At 38.6% G+C, this 16,840-nt stretch overlaps 8 protein-coding genes and 1 non-coding gene across 9 annotated transcripts; 1 reads left to right on the top strand and 8 right to left on the bottom strand.

The window, feature by feature from the left end:
• Positions 1-28: 28 nt before the first annotated feature.
• PEX14 (Pex14p) lies at positions 29-1,054 on the bottom strand (the record flags this gene model as incomplete). The annotated part of the gene is made up of 1 exon (XM_018364990.1): positions 29-1,054. One exon carries the CDS (start codon positions 1,052-1,054, stop codon positions 29-31), a length of 1,026 nt encoding a protein of 341 aa, XP_018222090.1.
• Positions 1,055-1,240: 186 nt separating this feature from the next.
• LYS5 (holo-[acyl-carrier-protein] synthase) lies at positions 1,241-2,050 on the top strand (the record flags this gene model as incomplete). The annotated part of the gene is made up of 1 exon (XM_018364989.1): positions 1,241-2,050. One exon carries the CDS (start codon positions 1,241-1,243, stop codon positions 2,048-2,050), a length of 810 nt encoding a protein of 269 aa, XP_018222089.1.
• A 106-nt stretch (positions 2,051-2,156) lies between these two features.
• On the bottom strand, positions 2,157-3,287 carry CDC43 (protein geranylgeranyltransferase type I subunit CDC43; the record flags this gene model as incomplete). The annotated part of the gene is made up of 1 exon (XM_018364988.1): positions 2,157-3,287. The coding sequence occupies one exon, from the start codon at positions 3,285-3,287 to the stop codon at positions 2,157-2,159; it is 1,131 nt and encodes a 376-aa protein (XP_018222088.1).
• A 415-nt stretch (positions 3,288-3,702) lies between these two features.
• Positions 3,703-6,954, bottom strand: AMS1 (alpha-mannosidase; the record flags this gene model as incomplete). The annotated part of the gene is made up of 1 exon (XM_018364987.1): positions 3,703-6,954. One exon carries the CDS (start codon positions 6,952-6,954, stop codon positions 3,703-3,705), a length of 3,252 nt encoding a protein of 1,083 aa, XP_018222087.1.
• Positions 6,955-7,342: 388 nt separating this feature from the next.
• Positions 7,343-8,389, bottom strand: ARI1 (carbonyl reductase (NADPH-dependent) ARI1; the record flags this gene model as incomplete). The annotated part of the gene is made up of 1 exon (XM_018364986.1): positions 7,343-8,389. The coding sequence occupies one exon, from the start codon at positions 8,387-8,389 to the stop codon at positions 7,343-7,345; it is 1,047 nt and encodes a 348-aa protein (XP_018222086.1).
• A 488-nt stretch (positions 8,390-8,877) lies between these two features.
• Positions 8,878-10,452, bottom strand: RCK1 (putative serine/threonine protein kinase RCK1; the record flags this gene model as incomplete). Its single annotated transcript, XM_018364985.1, has 1 exon — positions 8,878-10,452. The coding sequence occupies one exon, from the start codon at positions 10,450-10,452 to the stop codon at positions 8,878-8,880; it is 1,575 nt and encodes a 524-aa protein (XP_018222085.1).
• Positions 10,453-11,820: 1,368 nt separating this feature from the next.
• On the bottom strand, positions 11,821-11,934 carry DI49_1818. Its single transcript has 2 exons — positions 11,896-11,934; positions 11,821-11,865 (listed from the first exon to the last, which is right to left on the bottom strand). It is a non-coding gene; the product is annotated as a tRNA-Leu (tRNA).
• A 1,350-nt stretch (positions 11,935-13,284) lies between these two features.
• DI49_1817 (uncharacterized protein) lies at positions 13,285-14,409 on the bottom strand (the record flags this gene model as incomplete). Its single annotated transcript, XM_018364984.1, has 1 exon — positions 13,285-14,409. The coding sequence occupies one exon, from the start codon at positions 14,407-14,409 to the stop codon at positions 13,285-13,287; it is 1,125 nt and encodes a 374-aa protein (XP_018222084.1).
• Positions 14,410-14,843: 434 nt separating this feature from the next.
• AIM14 (putative metalloreductase) lies at positions 14,844-16,559 on the bottom strand (the record flags this gene model as incomplete). The annotated part of the gene is made up of 1 exon (XM_018364983.1): positions 14,844-16,559. One exon carries the CDS (start codon positions 16,557-16,559, stop codon positions 14,844-14,846), a length of 1,716 nt encoding a protein of 571 aa, XP_018222083.1.
• Between the last annotated feature and the right edge of the window lie 281 nt (positions 16,560-16,840).

Here is a 16,840-nt window from a genome sequence, read left to right as displayed (position 1 = left end):
AAAGTTAGTTACTCTACGTAGGACTGAACTATGGGGTAGAGTCCCCAAGCTGTGCGTTTTGCCAGTCGGGCACGCTAATTTCATTGGCAGTGGTGTTTTTTTGCCATTCCGGGATGGAGCCATTGCTATCGACAGTTTGCTCTCTCACTTTTTTCCATGCCGGAACGGTGTTTGCCTCGTTGGCAGCATTATCACCGTTCTCCTTCTCTTCGTCATTCTCTTCTTGCATGCCCATCTTGGCTAGGATTTCGGACGCAGATGGGATCGCGTCTATACCAGGTATGCCATTAGGAGACATGGAAAATGGTCTATTGTCATGCATGTCAGTTGGTTCCCGGTTTTTTATCAAACTCTTAAGCGAATCCATTTCTCTTTGGATATTGTTTAGCTCCTGCATGTTGCTGTTGTCTGAAACAAACTTGTCAATGGTGCTTTGTAGGTTGGACATCTCGAGCTTAACTAGTCTAAATTCGTCTTCGATCTTTTCTTTGTTTCTCGTAGTTTGCACTAGTACTTGTTGCAGTTCGGAAATTGTGTCACCTAGCTCTTTCAACTTATTGCTTTCTTGCTCTCTAAGCTCTGTCTGTTCTGTTTCGATGGCATTGAGGACTTTATCAATTTTGGCAAACTGATCCTTGATTTCTTCCTTGTCCTCCTCCAATTTATTCTTTGCTTCTGGTAAAATATTCGGTATCACGTACCTTCTAGTTACTTGGTACGCACCATACAGTAATCCAGCCGTGGCGGTAGCCATTACAAAGTAGTCCTTCCAGTCTCTGTGGGGTAGGGCCGGTGGCATCGCCTCATAAAAGTACATATCCTGCGCGTTTGTCGTGTTCTCAGACACGTCACTCCTCTTCGTTATTCCGTTATCCAGCTTCTCATTGATCTTCGGTTCTGCCATTGCTATTTCAATCTCCTTTTCCGTCAACCCTTTCGATTTCAAGAATTCAATTTTCTTTAAAAGTGGGGCATCCTTGATGGACTCATCCTTTAAGAAGGAAATTGCCGAGTCAAATAATGCCTTACGATCTTCACTGACTACGTCACTCATTATATCTTCTCTTTGTTACCCTTTTGTATTGTTATTCACACTTCTATGTCATTAGCCATTTGATGCATGCTAAGTTTAATATATAATTATATATATATAATTATTCTTCGGGCATGGCTGATTAAAACCGCGTGACTGGAAAACATGATATCGATTCAAGAAGATAAAAGAGCATGGAAATCGTAGATGGCTGAAACAATTGAGGCACTGAAGAACATTTCAAAGGTGGAAAATGGAAGCGTATGGGCTGGTGTTTTTGCAGTTAAAATTCAAGAGGATTTGCTTGCTGACGACTTTACATTCGAAGTGCTAACAAGAGTGTTACCATTGGACTCGCAAGCTCAAATCTTTAATAGGAAGTCGTTTCATGATAGATGTACTATTTTATGCAATCGGCTTCTGCAATTGTTTGGCTGTTCTATTGTCACGGGCTTAGATTATCAAGCGTTGAGGTTCGACAGGGGCAGCTTTGGTAAGCCATTCTTGGGCAATGATCGATCTATTCCTTTTAGCATGACAACAGGTGAACAGTGTGTAGCTATGTCTTTGGTGAAGGGCGCGAGCACAGATGAATATCAGAACATTGGTATCGATATTGCTTCTACGCGTAATTATGGTGGGAATGAAGAACTGGAGTTATTTAAAGAGATTTTTAGTGATGAGGAATTTAAGGGTTTACAAAGAGCGTCTGATCCATGTGTGATATTCACTTACCTGTGGTCCCTGAAAGAATCATATACAAAGTTTACCGGAACAGGGCTTAATACAAATTTGGCAACGATAGATTTTGGTGCGATCACTGTCTTTCCCGTTAACGGAGCTTCATTGGACATTACCTTAGATAACGTTCCACTGGTTTTTTATTCTCGATGGTTCAACAGCGAAATCATAACTACTTGCATACCAAAGTCGATCAGCAATGACCTTAACATGGGCATCCCAAAATTATATAACGTTCCCTTATCTATGCTAATTGATTATTTCATCAAGACGTGATGAAATTCATCATGTTTGTTCTTGTTTGTTTTTTTTTCTTTAATTTATAAATTGCATATTTTCTTACCAGTTTTTTGATACAGAAATAAGTGGGATGGTAGGAGCCCTAGAAATGGCACCTCTTGCAAAAATCATTGAATATCTTTTGAGGTATGCATAGTTCCCCGTTAAATTTACCCTCAATCAATGACAATGCAGCACTCCCCAAGCAGCTATGATATAAATCAGCGTCTTCTTCGTCATTTTTGCTGAAACCCCCAGTTAAAGTTTTCTGCGTCCGATTAAGTAGATAATTTTCTGTTAGTTCGATTTGGCAAAGTTTTTGCCAATTGTCTGTGAGTAACTGCAAAGAATTCAAGCACCAGAATGCGTAGCATGTATCGGCAAATTTGTTTTCTCTTCCTTGGAAACCACCGTCATCCGATTGGTCATATGTAGCATTCAAGTTGTCTTCAAGCTTCATGCACCCATGGTTTGAAACCTGCCTATGCACTAGCCACGTTATAGTGTCCTCTTTAAACTCATCTGATAGCATTTCAAGACTAGATAATAATGCTAGAGTAGAAAGTGCACAAGACGTATACCCTGCATGCGGTTCATTGTGGGTACCAAAAGCCCCGCTACGACATCGTTGTTCCATTACGTATTCAAGTAATTTCTCCGTATCGATGTATCTGTCAAAGTCCTCTTTGGATCGACATCCACATATGTACAAAATGGCAACCGCGATATAGCAAAATCTCAAATCGTCTGAATCAACAGGAGAAGCAAAGTTTGTTTTGTAGTCTAAACAAGATACAAATGACCCTCGGTTGGGCAATTGGCACCTGGAGACAAACCTCAAAAGACTCTCCTTGTCTAGTATTGTCTCAAAAAACTCATAGTCTTTCAACATGATCGATGATAACAACGCAAAAAGTGTATTGGCTAAATTAATAGTTATTGCATTGGGAACGTCCATAACCAAACTTCCGACAAATCCTGATATTTCAGTATTGTCTACATCATCGAGAGTTTTCTTGATATAATGTTTGTGCATCCAGCCAAGGTGATCTTTATACTTAGCAGGCACGTCAACGTCAAATACTGAGAGCCCCACCATGGAATAAAATATGATAGCCATCCTGTTCACGTCATGTCCTTGATGCGAAGAAGGGAGCAATTGTAAATGACGTTCAAAAAACTTCTCATGCTTATTAGACACGACTTTCCTTAGGTCATTGGCGACTTGACACATTATGCTAAAAGATTATTAGGGGGTGAATAATGGCTTAGTAGTGCTGGTCTAGGTTAGATATCAGCGAGGTTATTTCCTAAGTAGGCCACGGGTTAGTCGAGACAAGGTCAGCCATTAGCAATCAGACAATATCTCCAAACTGTGGAGTACAGCGACTGCGTAACGTTTTCTTCACCAAATTCTTAGCCGTTTCTCTTAATTCCTCCAGAGCGCAAGAAAAAAAACTAAAAAAACTAAGAAAACTAAGAAAAAAGATGTCTTTCTTAAGAAACTCAGCAGGTTTGATATGAATTCATTTTTTTGTTATTTAGCTTTATTTATTCATATGTATTCGTAAATTGACGGTATTGAAATCATCACAATAGAAAGGGCATAACTTTGATAGAAGAGTAAGGAGAGAATAAAGAAAAGATACCTAGAAGTATAATTTGAACGAAGCAATTTCAAAAGGCCTTAATTTTATGGGAATCCTATTAATTGTATGATTCGATTCATCTCGTGTTGCCGTCAAATTCTTATAGACTTGCATTTCCAAATTATCGACTTTTTCAATACGCTTCAAATTTAGCGTGGTATTCAATGAAGCAAAGGATTCCCCTCCAAGAGATTCGTAAACTCTTACCACAATGCTTTGTTCATCCTTTGGCTTTATAGAATAATTAGATCTGATGGCACGATCTTCTTCTCCCCTCTTTATGTTGGACAAGATAACGTTCTCATCGCCGGAGATGCTTACGATGTCATCAAAACTCTGGCCAATGTCTTTGGGGAGCTTGTATTTGAAATTGTAATTGAATTCGTGAGCTAGCTTGACGGTGTCACTGGATAACGCCCCTCTATGTGCATAGATAGCATATTTTATCTCGTGTGTTCCCATATCGGCATGTTCATCTGGAGCTTTTGGAGATCTTAACAACGATAGTCTCATCAAGTTACCGTGTGTGGAAAACCCGTATTTGCAATTGTTTAAAATTGAAACACCTTTGCTATATTCAGAATAATCAGCAAATTTATGATGGCAAACTTCAAACTTCGCGACATCCCATGATGTGTTGTAATGCGTTGGTCTTTTTGTAATCCCAAATTGAGTTTCATATGATGCGAATTCATTACGAACGTTGACGGGGAATTCAACTTTTAAAAATTTGTTTCTGGCATCCCAGTTCTCTACGGTAGTAGTAATATCGATTTTACTCAAGTTGGCATCGCTAGACGTGGTTGCATTAAGTGATATTACTGATCTGATTTTGCATTTTTCAGAAACTTGGAAAATGACCTCAACAGCGCATGTCTCTTTGGTATTGCAGGCAACCTGAACTTTCTTTGGCTTAGTAATATACTCATACTGGTTTACGGAATAAAGTTCTGTATCCCAAGCTTGCCAGCCCAAAGGTTTGTCGTCAAAGATAACAAACTGGTTAGCACCCAGTTTGTTCCTTCCGTTCTCCGTATCCAAATATTCCACTCCTAAAGTTTCATCCGTAATACTCGTTATCACACCTGTTTTTTTGCAAATAATAGCTTTCAATTTCCCATTAGCAAGAACTATGTAGTCATCGTATCCTGTCACTGAGGAAGTATAACTACCATCTAGAGAGTTCTGCTCAGAAACCGTTTCGGGTTTTGACCAGGTTAGCGTTCCCATCTCAACAAGATCAGCTTTACTCTGACTTTGAAGAAATTGGATTGTCTTTTCTATCATTGAGGTAGACTGCTTGACAACGTTATGCAGCATAGGGATGGCCTCATATTTATAAACCATTTCGATACAAGAACCGGGTAGAACATCGTGAAATTGACACAATAGGACATTTTCCCATAGACTATTAATGTCCTTAGCTGGGTACTCATACGAGTCGGGATATAGAACAGAGGTCTTGGCCGCTATCCACTCTAGATCATGTAGTTTGATTTCAGATAGTCTCATAAACTTTTTGGTCTGGGCTTGACTGGTATATGTCCCTCTATGGAATTCGAAATACAACTCGCCACTCCAAGTGGGGAGGTCATGCCCTTGATTCGTTCTTTTCAAAATGTCATCATAAAACTCATCAACAGTGATGCCGACTTGTAGTTTTGGAATAACATTGCCATTTTTGTTACTCATAGATCTAATACGTCTCATCTTCTGCAGCATCTCCTCAGTTGGTCCACCGCCACCGTCACCGATCCCGTATAACATTAAACCGGAACCGTAATATTCGGGTGTCTTATTCTGCTTAGCGGTACGCAAAACGTCACCAAAGTGGGAGCTGGCTGTATAGGTATTACCAGGAGGCATGTGTGTCAGTAGTTGAGAGCCATCAATTCCTGCCCAGTTGAAGGTACTATGTGGGAAACTGTTGATATTATTCCAAGAAAGTTTTTGAGTCAAAAATTTATCAATTCCTGATAAGCGGCAAAGCTGTGGCATTTGTGAAGAATATCCAAACGTATCAGGTAACCAGAAAACTTTTGATTTGATACCAAAGTGCTTTAAGAAAAATCTTTGTCCGAAAAAGAACTGCCTAGCCAACGATTCTCCGGAGGGAATATTAGTGTCGTTTTCAACCCATGTACCCCCAACAGCAAAAAATTGGGATTGTTGAATTTTAGGAATCAGTACTTTATTGAAGAACTCAGGATGATCTTCTAATAGCCACTTGAATTGTTGAGCTTGTGAAGCAACAAATTTGTACTCGGGGAAACGATCCATTAAAGTACATTGAGAAGACCAAGACCTCACGATTTTTCTTCTTGTCTCCGCGAAGGGCCATAACCAGGCCGTATCTATATGGCAATTACCAATACCATAAACATTTGTCAAAACTTGAGAGTCCCCTTGTTCATAAACTTTACTGCTTTCTGAAAGTGGATCAAAATACTCCTTTTGAAGTAAGTCACGACATTTACGAACGCTTGAGCGGTCATTGGGGTCAAAAATATTCATAACGGCGTTACCTAGCTGTCTCGCTTGGTGTTTTTGCCAAGAGTCTCCAGGCAACTCTCTCGCAGCATCTCCCAGCATCCAAAAATCAATGTACAGCCCACGAGCATCCAGGTCGGGCCACACAAGATCCGCCTTCCTCAAGTGGAAGAATCTATTATCATCTGGCGGATTTATAGTAGATCCTGCGCCGCAACCAAACATACCATTATTACCAGCTTCGATGTAAAAAAAATGTTTCCCATCCGATGACTTCGGTAAAACGTATTCGGTCCTCTCACTACCTGAGAAAGCAGTCACGGGAATCAAAGTGGTTGGGTCTATGACAATTCCTTCGTTGGAGCAGTCCCATTCAAAGAGTAATTGCTCATCAGATTTAGCCCAGTCTTCAGGTAGGGAAATTTTTACTTTGAACCACGTTGTAGACCAACTGGGCCCGAAAGGCTGATTTTTGTTAGCCTCTCTAAATTCCAATTCACCCTTCTGATCACGTTCAATGATAGACTTCCAAGACGGTCTTTTATCGGGAGAGACGGGAGAAGAACCACGTTCAAAGGGAACCTGGTACCACCAAACTTTGACATGGTCATGATCTAACGAAATACGTTTCTTGTCGTAAAACTTGGTCAAATTCAAATCATGGTAATCTCCGCCTGTATCAATAAATTGTCTTAATCTATTTTCGTAAATCCCCTGAACAGGTTTGAACTGAGGATCATAGACGATACCCCTAGATGACATTCCTAATTGACTTAAAAATTCTTTGCAGTCTTGTTCTATGTAAGAAAAGATAAAACTATTCAGTTATAGAAGGCTTGGTATCCTTCTAATAAAGCATCTCCAAGCTGCCACCCAACACATGGTGCTATGATGGCGGAGTTCTTACTTCATCTCCCCTAAACGAGTTATGGCCGGGATTACCCTCGCGTTATTTGAGCCCGTGGCGCGTTAAATAATATTAACAATAGATGTTGGTCGATATCATTCGTCTTATGACACCCCCTGTCTAAATAATGTGATATTGAGAAGAGTCAATCCTYAGCGTAAAACTACTTTCATTACATGATATATATCTGTTTATTTGTCTTTATTTAAGGGATTGAAAAGAAGCTCTCGTCGAGCTCAAAGTTCAGGTTTCCTTTTGAACTTCTAACATTTGAGATGCGGTGTCAACAATACAGTCCTTGAAGTTATAAAATTTGAATCCCAATAGTTTTTTGGTCTTAGAGTTGTCAAGCTTGCAAGAGCTCTTCTCCAAAAAGCTTGGACCACTGCCAGGTTCGCCAACGGCAATCTTGCCCTTTAGCTGTGAAAACTCCTCATTCAAAGTGTCGAGTATATCCTGAGAGCAGAATAAATCTTCACTCAAGACTAATCTTTCACCAGCACATTCAGGTTTTTCAAATGCAGCTAGGTGAGCTTTTGAAACGTCACGGACGTCAATAAATGAACCACTGTAGTTAAAGAACTGGCTACCCACCTTGGAGTGAACTAACTCGGCAACAATACTTGAAGAAGTATTTACACCATTTTTCAATGAATCGGCGAACATTTGAGGGCCAAAGACGTACCCTGGGTTAACAGTAGATAGTGTGAACTTAACATTTGATTGGTTTTCCTTGAGGAAGTCCCAAGCAGCTTGTTCAGCAAACTTCTTGGAACCGCAATAGGCGGCAACAGCATTAGCTTGACAACTTTCCCAGGTGTCCCGGTTCCAACTCTTTTCGGTAAGAACTGTGCTGGTATTCCCCATGTCTTCTGGAGTAGCTAGGGCGGCAACGGAAGAGGTGACGACGACCTTTTCAACGGTGTCTGCGGCGTATTTTTTAATTGCTTCTAAAATGGACTTAGTACCATTAACGGCTGGGATTAGAAGATCTTTTTCGAAATCAGTGGTTTGGAAATGGAATGGAGAAGCTGTGTGTAAAACGACTTTGATTTGCTTACCATGCTTTTGGAAAATTTCGTCAAAAGCACCTGGAGCAGCTATGTCTTTGACAATTTCCATTGAAAGGTTTGGATGGTTACCGAATTTCTTTAACAAGCCATCGTTCTTTTCTTGGGATCTACCTGAGCCGATGACCTTGTAACCAGCTTTTAATAAGTCATCAACAACGTGTAAGGCAATGAAACCGGTAGCACCGGAAACGAAAACAGTGATTTCTTTAGTACTCATGATTTTTTAGTGGTTGATTTGGTTGATGTTTACAGGTTTATAACGTGTGGTTTATTTTCATATACCAACCAATTGAAGTGGAATGAGTTTCAAATGTATTTCCTCATCAAACAATCTCTTTTATAGTAAACCACCCTTATTATTTCAGTTGAACAACGATCCGAACTTTTTGCAAGTTATTATGTAAGATATGTTGTAGAGGCTGCCGAACCGAGCCGAACCGAACCGAGCCGAACCGAGCCGAACCGAGATGTGTTTTTCGGCCGAGACTATATGAGCAAATATGACGTATGCGCTAGGCGAAATATCTCGTTCAGTATTCGATTGGGAAATCACTTATTCTTTTTTTTGGTTTCATTAGTATATATTACATGAGATAAATATTATTAGTGAAATATATGACTAATAGAAGTAGAAGGGCATTAAATAAAAAAGAAATCATTAAGGATGATCATTAAGGGTAGTATAACTTGGTTGTTTGAAAGAATCTACCAAAAGGACACTTTACTTTTCCTTCTTTGGTACACAGAAGACCTTTTTAGGTCTAAACTAAAAGGCCCATCGAGTTCATCAAATGAGCTGTTTCTTAAAGGTTCATTATTGTCTGGCATGAAAATATACTGTGAGCTTGCACTCTTATGGGATTCGGTATCATCTTGTTCTTGAAGTTCGTAACTCTGTTCAAGGGCGGAATGTAAGTTCTCTGTTGTCCTCTTATCGAACGAGCCATTTAATATATCCTCAACGGTAGCATAAGCGTACTCAGACGCCGGCTGGTCGTCTAAAGTTGACGGCCTCAAGCAATCGTACGTATTCAACCAAGGATCATTCAAAAATTCATCGATATCATATCTTTTGCGCGGGTCAACTTCTAGTAAGTGTGAAACTGCATTTTTCGCTCCTAAACTTATGCCATCCCACCAGGGCGCTGAGAATTGGTAGTCCCCTTCAGATATTTTCTTCACTAGCTTTGATGGGTCTTTTTCGTAAAATGGAGGGTAGCCGCACAACATCGTGTACAGCACGCAACCAATACCCCACATGTCAACTTTCATTGAGTATTCCTCAAAGTTGAATATTTCTGGTGCAGTGTATTCTATTGTCCCACAAGGAGTTTTAGCAGTATTGTGAGAAATTATCTTGGCTAATCCGAAATCTGTTAACTTGACCAAACCAATACCGCCTCCGCCGACACCTAGTTTAAATTCGTCCCCGTCAACGCCGTAAAATGGGATTGGCTCGAATAGTAAGTTTTCTGGTTTAATATCGCGGTGAACTATACCCATGTAATGCATATGTTTTATGGACATTGCTACTTGTGTGATAACGTGACGAGCTAAATCCTCACTAAATGATGACATTTGAATGATCTTATCAAATATTTCACCGCCAGTGACCAACTCTGACACTAGATAAAAATAAGTGGTAGATTCTTGGAAACTTATAAACTTAACAGAGTAGGGGTTGTTCTCGGAAACCATCCTATGAATGGCAATTTCGTTCAAAATACTTTCTCTGTTGCATGGCTTAATCCTATCGCCGTCTTCTGCACCGTTGCCATATTTTTCGTATTCGCCAAAAATGCTTTTCTTTTTGATTACTTTGATGGCAACCGGAATTTGTTCAATGCCGGCAACGTTTACTGCCTTGAATACTCTGGAAAATGCGCCGTCTCCTATTTGATTAAGTAGTTTGTAATTGCATAATTCAGATTGTTCAGGAAATTCAGATTCCATAACGGAATAGTAAGTAGACGAGTCAGACTCATCGTTCAACTCGAATTCGTTTGGAAAGACGTCACTAAAATATCCGACTTCTTGAATGTCGCTGTCCAGGAAGTTATCTTCCTCATTGTCACTCTCTCCAGAAGGGGTATCGATGTTCACTGAGAGAGAAGACCTACGGCAATCAGTGGAATACGTGCTGTGCGCATTATCGAGATTACTCGCTATCCTATATATTTTATTATTGTCAGCTTCAGAATAAGTGGCATCAGGTGTCTGCGGGCGAAAACAGAGACCGTCCGCTATAAAACTTTGGTTTTTCGTGGTACCCTTTGACATATTTATTTTTTGACTCAAATTGCGTGTGTGTATGTGTGTGTGATATGCAGTGTTTTATGTGTGTTCTTGTGTTAGGCAGATACTAACTAATGTTCTTTTATGAGGCGAAACTGCTTTACGTCTTACAATTTTGTTGTGATGGGAGAACTAAGATAGCTTTAAATCTCTTAAATGAGGTATAGTACCACAGAGGGAAAAACATCAGCAAGCCAGTAAGGGTATTTATACGTTGGAGATCTGCAAAAATGTGTGTAATGACCTCACCCTCTAAGCAGAACTGAAAATCCGGCAGGAAAATCATGTGGCATCAAAACACTGATAATTATATGCACTACTGTACTCTCTCGTAGAACTTGTTGCATCATCATACAGCAACCGGCAGGTTCTCTTGAAAAGTTTATCGGCGGAACAGAAGCTGGCAATTGTCCTACCCTTGCGTCAACAATGTTGTGCGGCTTGTTCTGCAGAAAGGAGGTCCCTACGGTCTTCTGGAAGTCTTTTCCCGCGCCGGAGTTTCTTTTTTTCCTTCTGTAGGTTGTTCTGCCGTCGGATAGCCCCTCGTTGCGCGGGGTGAGTAGTACGTGCATAAGGTTTCTGAGAACCGGAAAAAGTGCATTATTTTGGCTTTTTTGCTGGTCCCCTAAAACTGGAATCGACTCATCACTTATTTTATGCACATTACCTGCTTCTCCGAGGTTTAGTACGGAAAAACTTTTTCAGATTGGTGATATTCTGTGCCGTTTGAATTCGTATAATGCCTGTTTCGGTCGAATTGTTCCTAAATAGCTTTAGTTCTTAACTCCTCTCTTGTTTTGCATCTTTTTCGGTCAGGTTTACTACCCTTATTTTTCTTTTTCTGCCAAATGTCTTTTCTCCTCCTGCAATCATTTACTGACTACAGGGTGAATCGCGGTACGAGATTATTCGACACGGCAGTTTTAAATCGGATTTCAAGGGTAGGTTCTCGTGGGTCATGTTCGAAAATTAGGCACATCGTATCGTATTATGCAAAGTACTAGCGAATTTTCCTTGAAAAAGAAGATGTGATTTTTCTAACAACAGAATTTCATACGTCATGGATACTGTTGATCTGAAAAAGGCCTATTGCAAGGCCTTTTTTTTTTGGAGCGAAGTGTTTATTAGCAAATTTTTTTTTTAAAGGAGAGTAGAATAGTGAAATCGGCAATCAGCATTATTTCTATACGAAATATTAAACGAGTAGTATGTGCCTAGTGGAGTCTAGTTGTAAGATTTCTCTGTTGACAGAGATATCAAATGGCATTTTTTTGTTAAGTTGAACCCAGAGTAATCCTATTGTGGTGGGATGCTCTTGCTTAATGAGTAAAAAATTAAAAACTTAAAAAATAATGGTTGCTAAGAGATTCGAACTCTTGCATCTTACGATACCTGAGTATTCCCACAGTCAACTGCGGTCAAGATGTTTCTTGAATCAGGCGCCTTAGACCGCTCGGCCAAACAACCACTTATTTGTAGAAATTTTTTTGCAACCGGTGGGTAATACCAAGATGCTATAGCAATCCTATTAATCTTAAGGAAGTAATTAGTTACTAACAACTATCAATCGACTTGGTTCACGGAATGTTTCTTATTTTACATACATTACATATATGTATTTGTTGGAAGAGGTGACTACGGATGTACACTTATTCGTATAAATTGGATTAAGTAAACTCAAAAACAATTTATATATCTATTCGTATACGATATGAGAAAAAAATGTAAACGAATAAACAATCTGGTGATTGTTGAAGATGGAAGATGTATTAATTGATATTTAAGGAGACGAGTTATATCAGATGCATCACAATACAACTCTGGATTATGTCTGAACCATTTGGTTTCATATAAACAATCAGCGTGTGTTTTATATACCTCTCTTATATAATAATAAGAAAGAACTGCTTATTCTTAATTATTACAACTTATTGAACTAACTAATTATCAACAACATGTAATTACAACTAGGCACTACTTCGGGTACAATTGGAGTATCACACTTTGAGATACAACAATTAGGTTTTTCTTTTTGTGCAATATACGCATAAAATCCAACAGGAAAGTACAACACAAATACAGAAAGTGACGAATTTCGAAAAGGGAAGCCGTACTTCTTTTCAAAAAGTTTTTCCAATACCTATACTCTTTAGCTGAAGCACAAATGGAAGCGGAAGAACAAGAATGAAGTCACTGCTGACCTAATAAAAGTTATCTACTTTAGGAAAGGATTTGCCTAGACATCTGTTCATCTCACCATGCTGATAATTAGTAGTTGAGTAAGTAGCAATAATTAAGCAATTATTTCCTAAATATACAAGACAGGTGTATAAAACACTCGCAGATTGGTCATATGAAACCCAGTGGTTTGGACAAAATTCAGAAGATTGGTATTAATTTACCAGGCATAACTCATCTACTTGCATGTTGATTTTTAGTCGGTTTACTAATTTACAGATCTTTAAGTTTAATTTCACTAATCATCAGATTCGTTTGTCCGTGTCAATATGAAAATATATAAAAATTTTAAAAATGTATGTTTTTACCATTAACTTTGCTCATTATCGCGTATTGTATACACATAAATGAATATTCGGAATCGCTTATTCTAACAGCTATTTTGCTTTTTATTGTTTGTATTTTTTATTTATTTTTTTGTTTGTTTCAATTGTTGAGCAAGTAAATATAAAAAAAAGAAAACTGAATAATACTTGTCAGCCACCTCCAGTAAGTACGAGAGACTGTTTACCCAAGTTACTGAAAGTAAAGTTATATAAAGAGACTTACACAAGTTTATATATAAAGCCAACACACTCTTTATTCTTCGCATGCTTCATCCTTGGCCTTCAAGTTTAAGAATTTCTTGGCAAACGCTACATCCATAACTGCTAGCCCAACAATTTTACACAGCGTAATAGATCTTTTGCTGCTCTTCCCGTGTAGATCTAAAACGATATCTTTTATCGAATCTAGTTCACCTATCTCAATGACGTTATCGGGGTTGATTTCGGAATCAATTAATTCTCCAGATTCTAAAAGTGTGTGCTCCCTTGAATCCACTAAAATACGGACATTTTCATCACTGGACTTGAACACATCAACTAAATCTTTATCACATTCATGCATTATTGGCTTATAACTCCCAATTAGCGAGATGTAAGTGTGTTTTGGCTCGTTAGAATTCTTGCTATTTGTCAGTTGATTCAAAAACAAGTTCGGTGTCGATGTAGGCAGACAACCAAAAATAATATCACTACTAGAAACAGCATCATTTGCTTTTGGGCTCTTATGATCTTCGCCGGTCCCCAATTGATATTGGTTAAAATCTATGTTTAGTTCATTTCCAAATGATTTACTCAATGATTTTAAGCAAGCCAAATCCATCGTGTTCTTGTGATATAGTATGTTAACTTTGATAGCGTTTAAAGACCTTTTAAAGGCTTCCGACATTAATATTTTAATGCATACGTAAATGTGCCAAAATGCTTGCAGACCAGTACCGAAACATGTCAACTGGCAAATGCCATCTTCAAACTTAAACCATCCATGATGAGGATCCGACAGTTGCTTATATAAACCAATGCATGACACCAGTGCAGTTCTTATCGCAGTAATTTGTTTGGCTTCAAAGCAGCCATTTAATTTCCCTGTTTCGGGTTCTAGAAGATTAATTACACCCTGGAAGTTTTTATTGTTGTTATTAACCAAGATTTTTATTCCAGAAAAATCTCTACTTACAACTGGCATGAATATGTGGGATATCTTCGAATCCTCATCGTTTTCACCCAGCGTTTTGAATATTCTATTGGGCAGTATCCCATGGTTTTCAGAATAGAGTCTCAATGACTCATGCAAGTCAGCGATTGATTCAATAACTGTCTCTGAGGAACAATTTAAGAAGAACTCGCGAACTTCGTCATCGGTTACTATGGAGTGGTTCATAACAACGGTTTCAATTGCTGTTCAACTAGATATTCAGTAAAATCAAAATAACTGGGTGTCTAACTGATTTATGGAAGACTCTCAATAGACCGGGCTTTTTCAATTTCATTTTTTTCCTTTTTGCTTATCTCAAAAATCAGACAGAATACAGCAAAATGACCATTAGGAACGTATCTTCCAAATTATTTTACCAAACGACTCAATCTCAAAGGGTTTCATTTTCAAAATGTCTTTACTAATAGCTAACAGCATATGAGCCCTTTTGCACAAATTCTTAACGCAGTACTGTAGACATGAAAGATAACTAATAATATATACGTTTTTAAAAACAGTTATATTATTCCTATTTACCATATTAAGTATTTATTTTGAAAAAATATATTCCTTCATTTCTAAGCAGCTTAGACAAAAGTTTATCATAAAGCTTACTATTTTTACAATCCATAAGTCTCACAGACATAATTAATATTTTCGTCATGACAGTATTCCTGAGTCAACCGTAGTAGCGACGGAGGACCGCATGAAAACAACCATGTTTGATCCTTGTCCTTTCCTGAGTTTCCATTTTGAAATTCTCTTAATTCCTTGTGAAGAGTAAAACTATGCTTTGATTTTACTTCAATCAAGTTCCCATTCTTGGCCGTAGGACTATGACTTGTCTCTGGAGTATTGCCGTTGCTGTACGCATTTTGTGAATTGAAATTGGAGATTGAAAGGTCTTCATCTTCATTAGTGAAAGACCCCATTTCATAGTCTGAATTTTCATCCTCAATATTGGGGGCTTCGTTTGGTCGAGTTTCCACAAGATAATTTCCACTAATAAATATTAAAAACTTCTTATTGTTGGACGATGCATTTTCAAAATTTATGTCATTTGCCTCCAAGTAGTTCAAAACAAGTTCATATTCGGAATGACTCTTTATCAACCATATGATTTTCAGGTACTTCACATCCTCCTTGTTTAAAAAATACCTAAATACTGGTAGGCCAAAAGATATACCAGACCCACCGCACACAATGGCTATGTTTGTGCCTTGAGAAAGGCATTTTTCAGGTACAGAGGGAGGATAACAACCAACGAGAGTATAGGAAGTTTCTTGTTCTAAATAAAACGATTTCGGATTGCTGCGAAGAGACTCTATTTGACTAGCTCCCTCGATTGTTGAAGTCTCCTTTATGATGAGGTCGATTGAACTGTCCTCTGCCAAAGAGGCAATCGTATATGGGTGGGATGGCAATAACCAGTAAAGCGGATTAATTATTCTGTAGGGGCTGATTCTTATATGAGACCCAGGCTCAAAGAAATCTGGAATGACTGCTCTTGGTAATTTTACGTGGACTAAATTTGTCTTCGTGTAATTTGAATTCTTACTCAAGAGAATTAGTGGTTTTGCGAATATTACTCTATTGATAATGTGGAAAAACAATAGAATACAATTCAGTAGGAGGAAGGGAAATTTCACACCGGGCCTTGAATGTATGGGGACGAGCAAGATGAATGCAAGGTTAACCAAATTATGCACAATATAAAACAGGCGATAATTGTATCTTCTGATGGGCCCGATTGAGCAAATTAGCAAAAACAGTATCAAAATTGATACTACAAATCCGACAAGATTGAAAGTTTTCAAAATCAATTTCTGCTTTAAGGAAACAGTATCATCCATGGCCCATTTAACGATGAAGAAAATGCCATGAAGCAAACCAATCACGGTAATAAAACGTGAGAACCACTTATGGAACGGTATTAAATCAGTGTAGGCGCAATTTTTTCTCAATATCCAATTTGGTCTTAGAGTAAGGAATAGGTTTAATGGAACTAATGCATAACTCAGTCTTCCCAGTCTTTTCAAATAAACAGCAGTTTGTGTGGTCAAGGAGTAATGATAGTAAAAGGGAGCCAGGAGTGCGAGAAACAATATAGCCAAATGAATTGCAGGATCTATGCTATAGATCCGATAAATGACTTTATTCCTGAGTTGTGATCCTGACCTGCCAGCCGTTCTTGTCCCAAACGCTCTTAGAAGTACCAACCCCACGAGGTAAACTAGCGATATTACCAAGACATAGTATCCATATTTGATATTAGCAAAATGTGTCTCAGAGTGTCTCTTGACGAATGTATTGAGAGATGGCTCTTTTGTATCCATTGTGTAAAGTCAATTCAATGGATCAAACGTTGCTTTTGCCAAGTGAAGAAAAAAGTGAGCTTCAAAAGACGCTATCCAGTATTAATAAAAAAGTACGTGCAAGAGGTGTCCTGTCCTTTTGTCGAAGTTATTGGGCCCTCTGCTATGCGTACACATGATATACATACACCTTCTTGGTGCATAGCAGTATATCGGTATTAATGTAACGATCAAATGAGGGCTGATTTACCCGGTCGCTTGGTGAGCGCAGTTTTCCAGACTAGGCAAATTGCATCAACTCT

The sequence above is a fragment of the Saccharomyces eubayanus genome, chromosome VII, assembly GCF_001298625.1.
Source record: "Saccharomyces eubayanus strain FM1318 chromosome VII, whole genome shotgun sequence".
Lineage (NCBI taxonomy): Eukaryota > Fungi > Ascomycota > Saccharomycetes > Saccharomycetales > Saccharomycetaceae > Saccharomyces > Saccharomyces eubayanus.
This window is presented reverse-complemented; position numbering and strand designations above follow the sequence as displayed.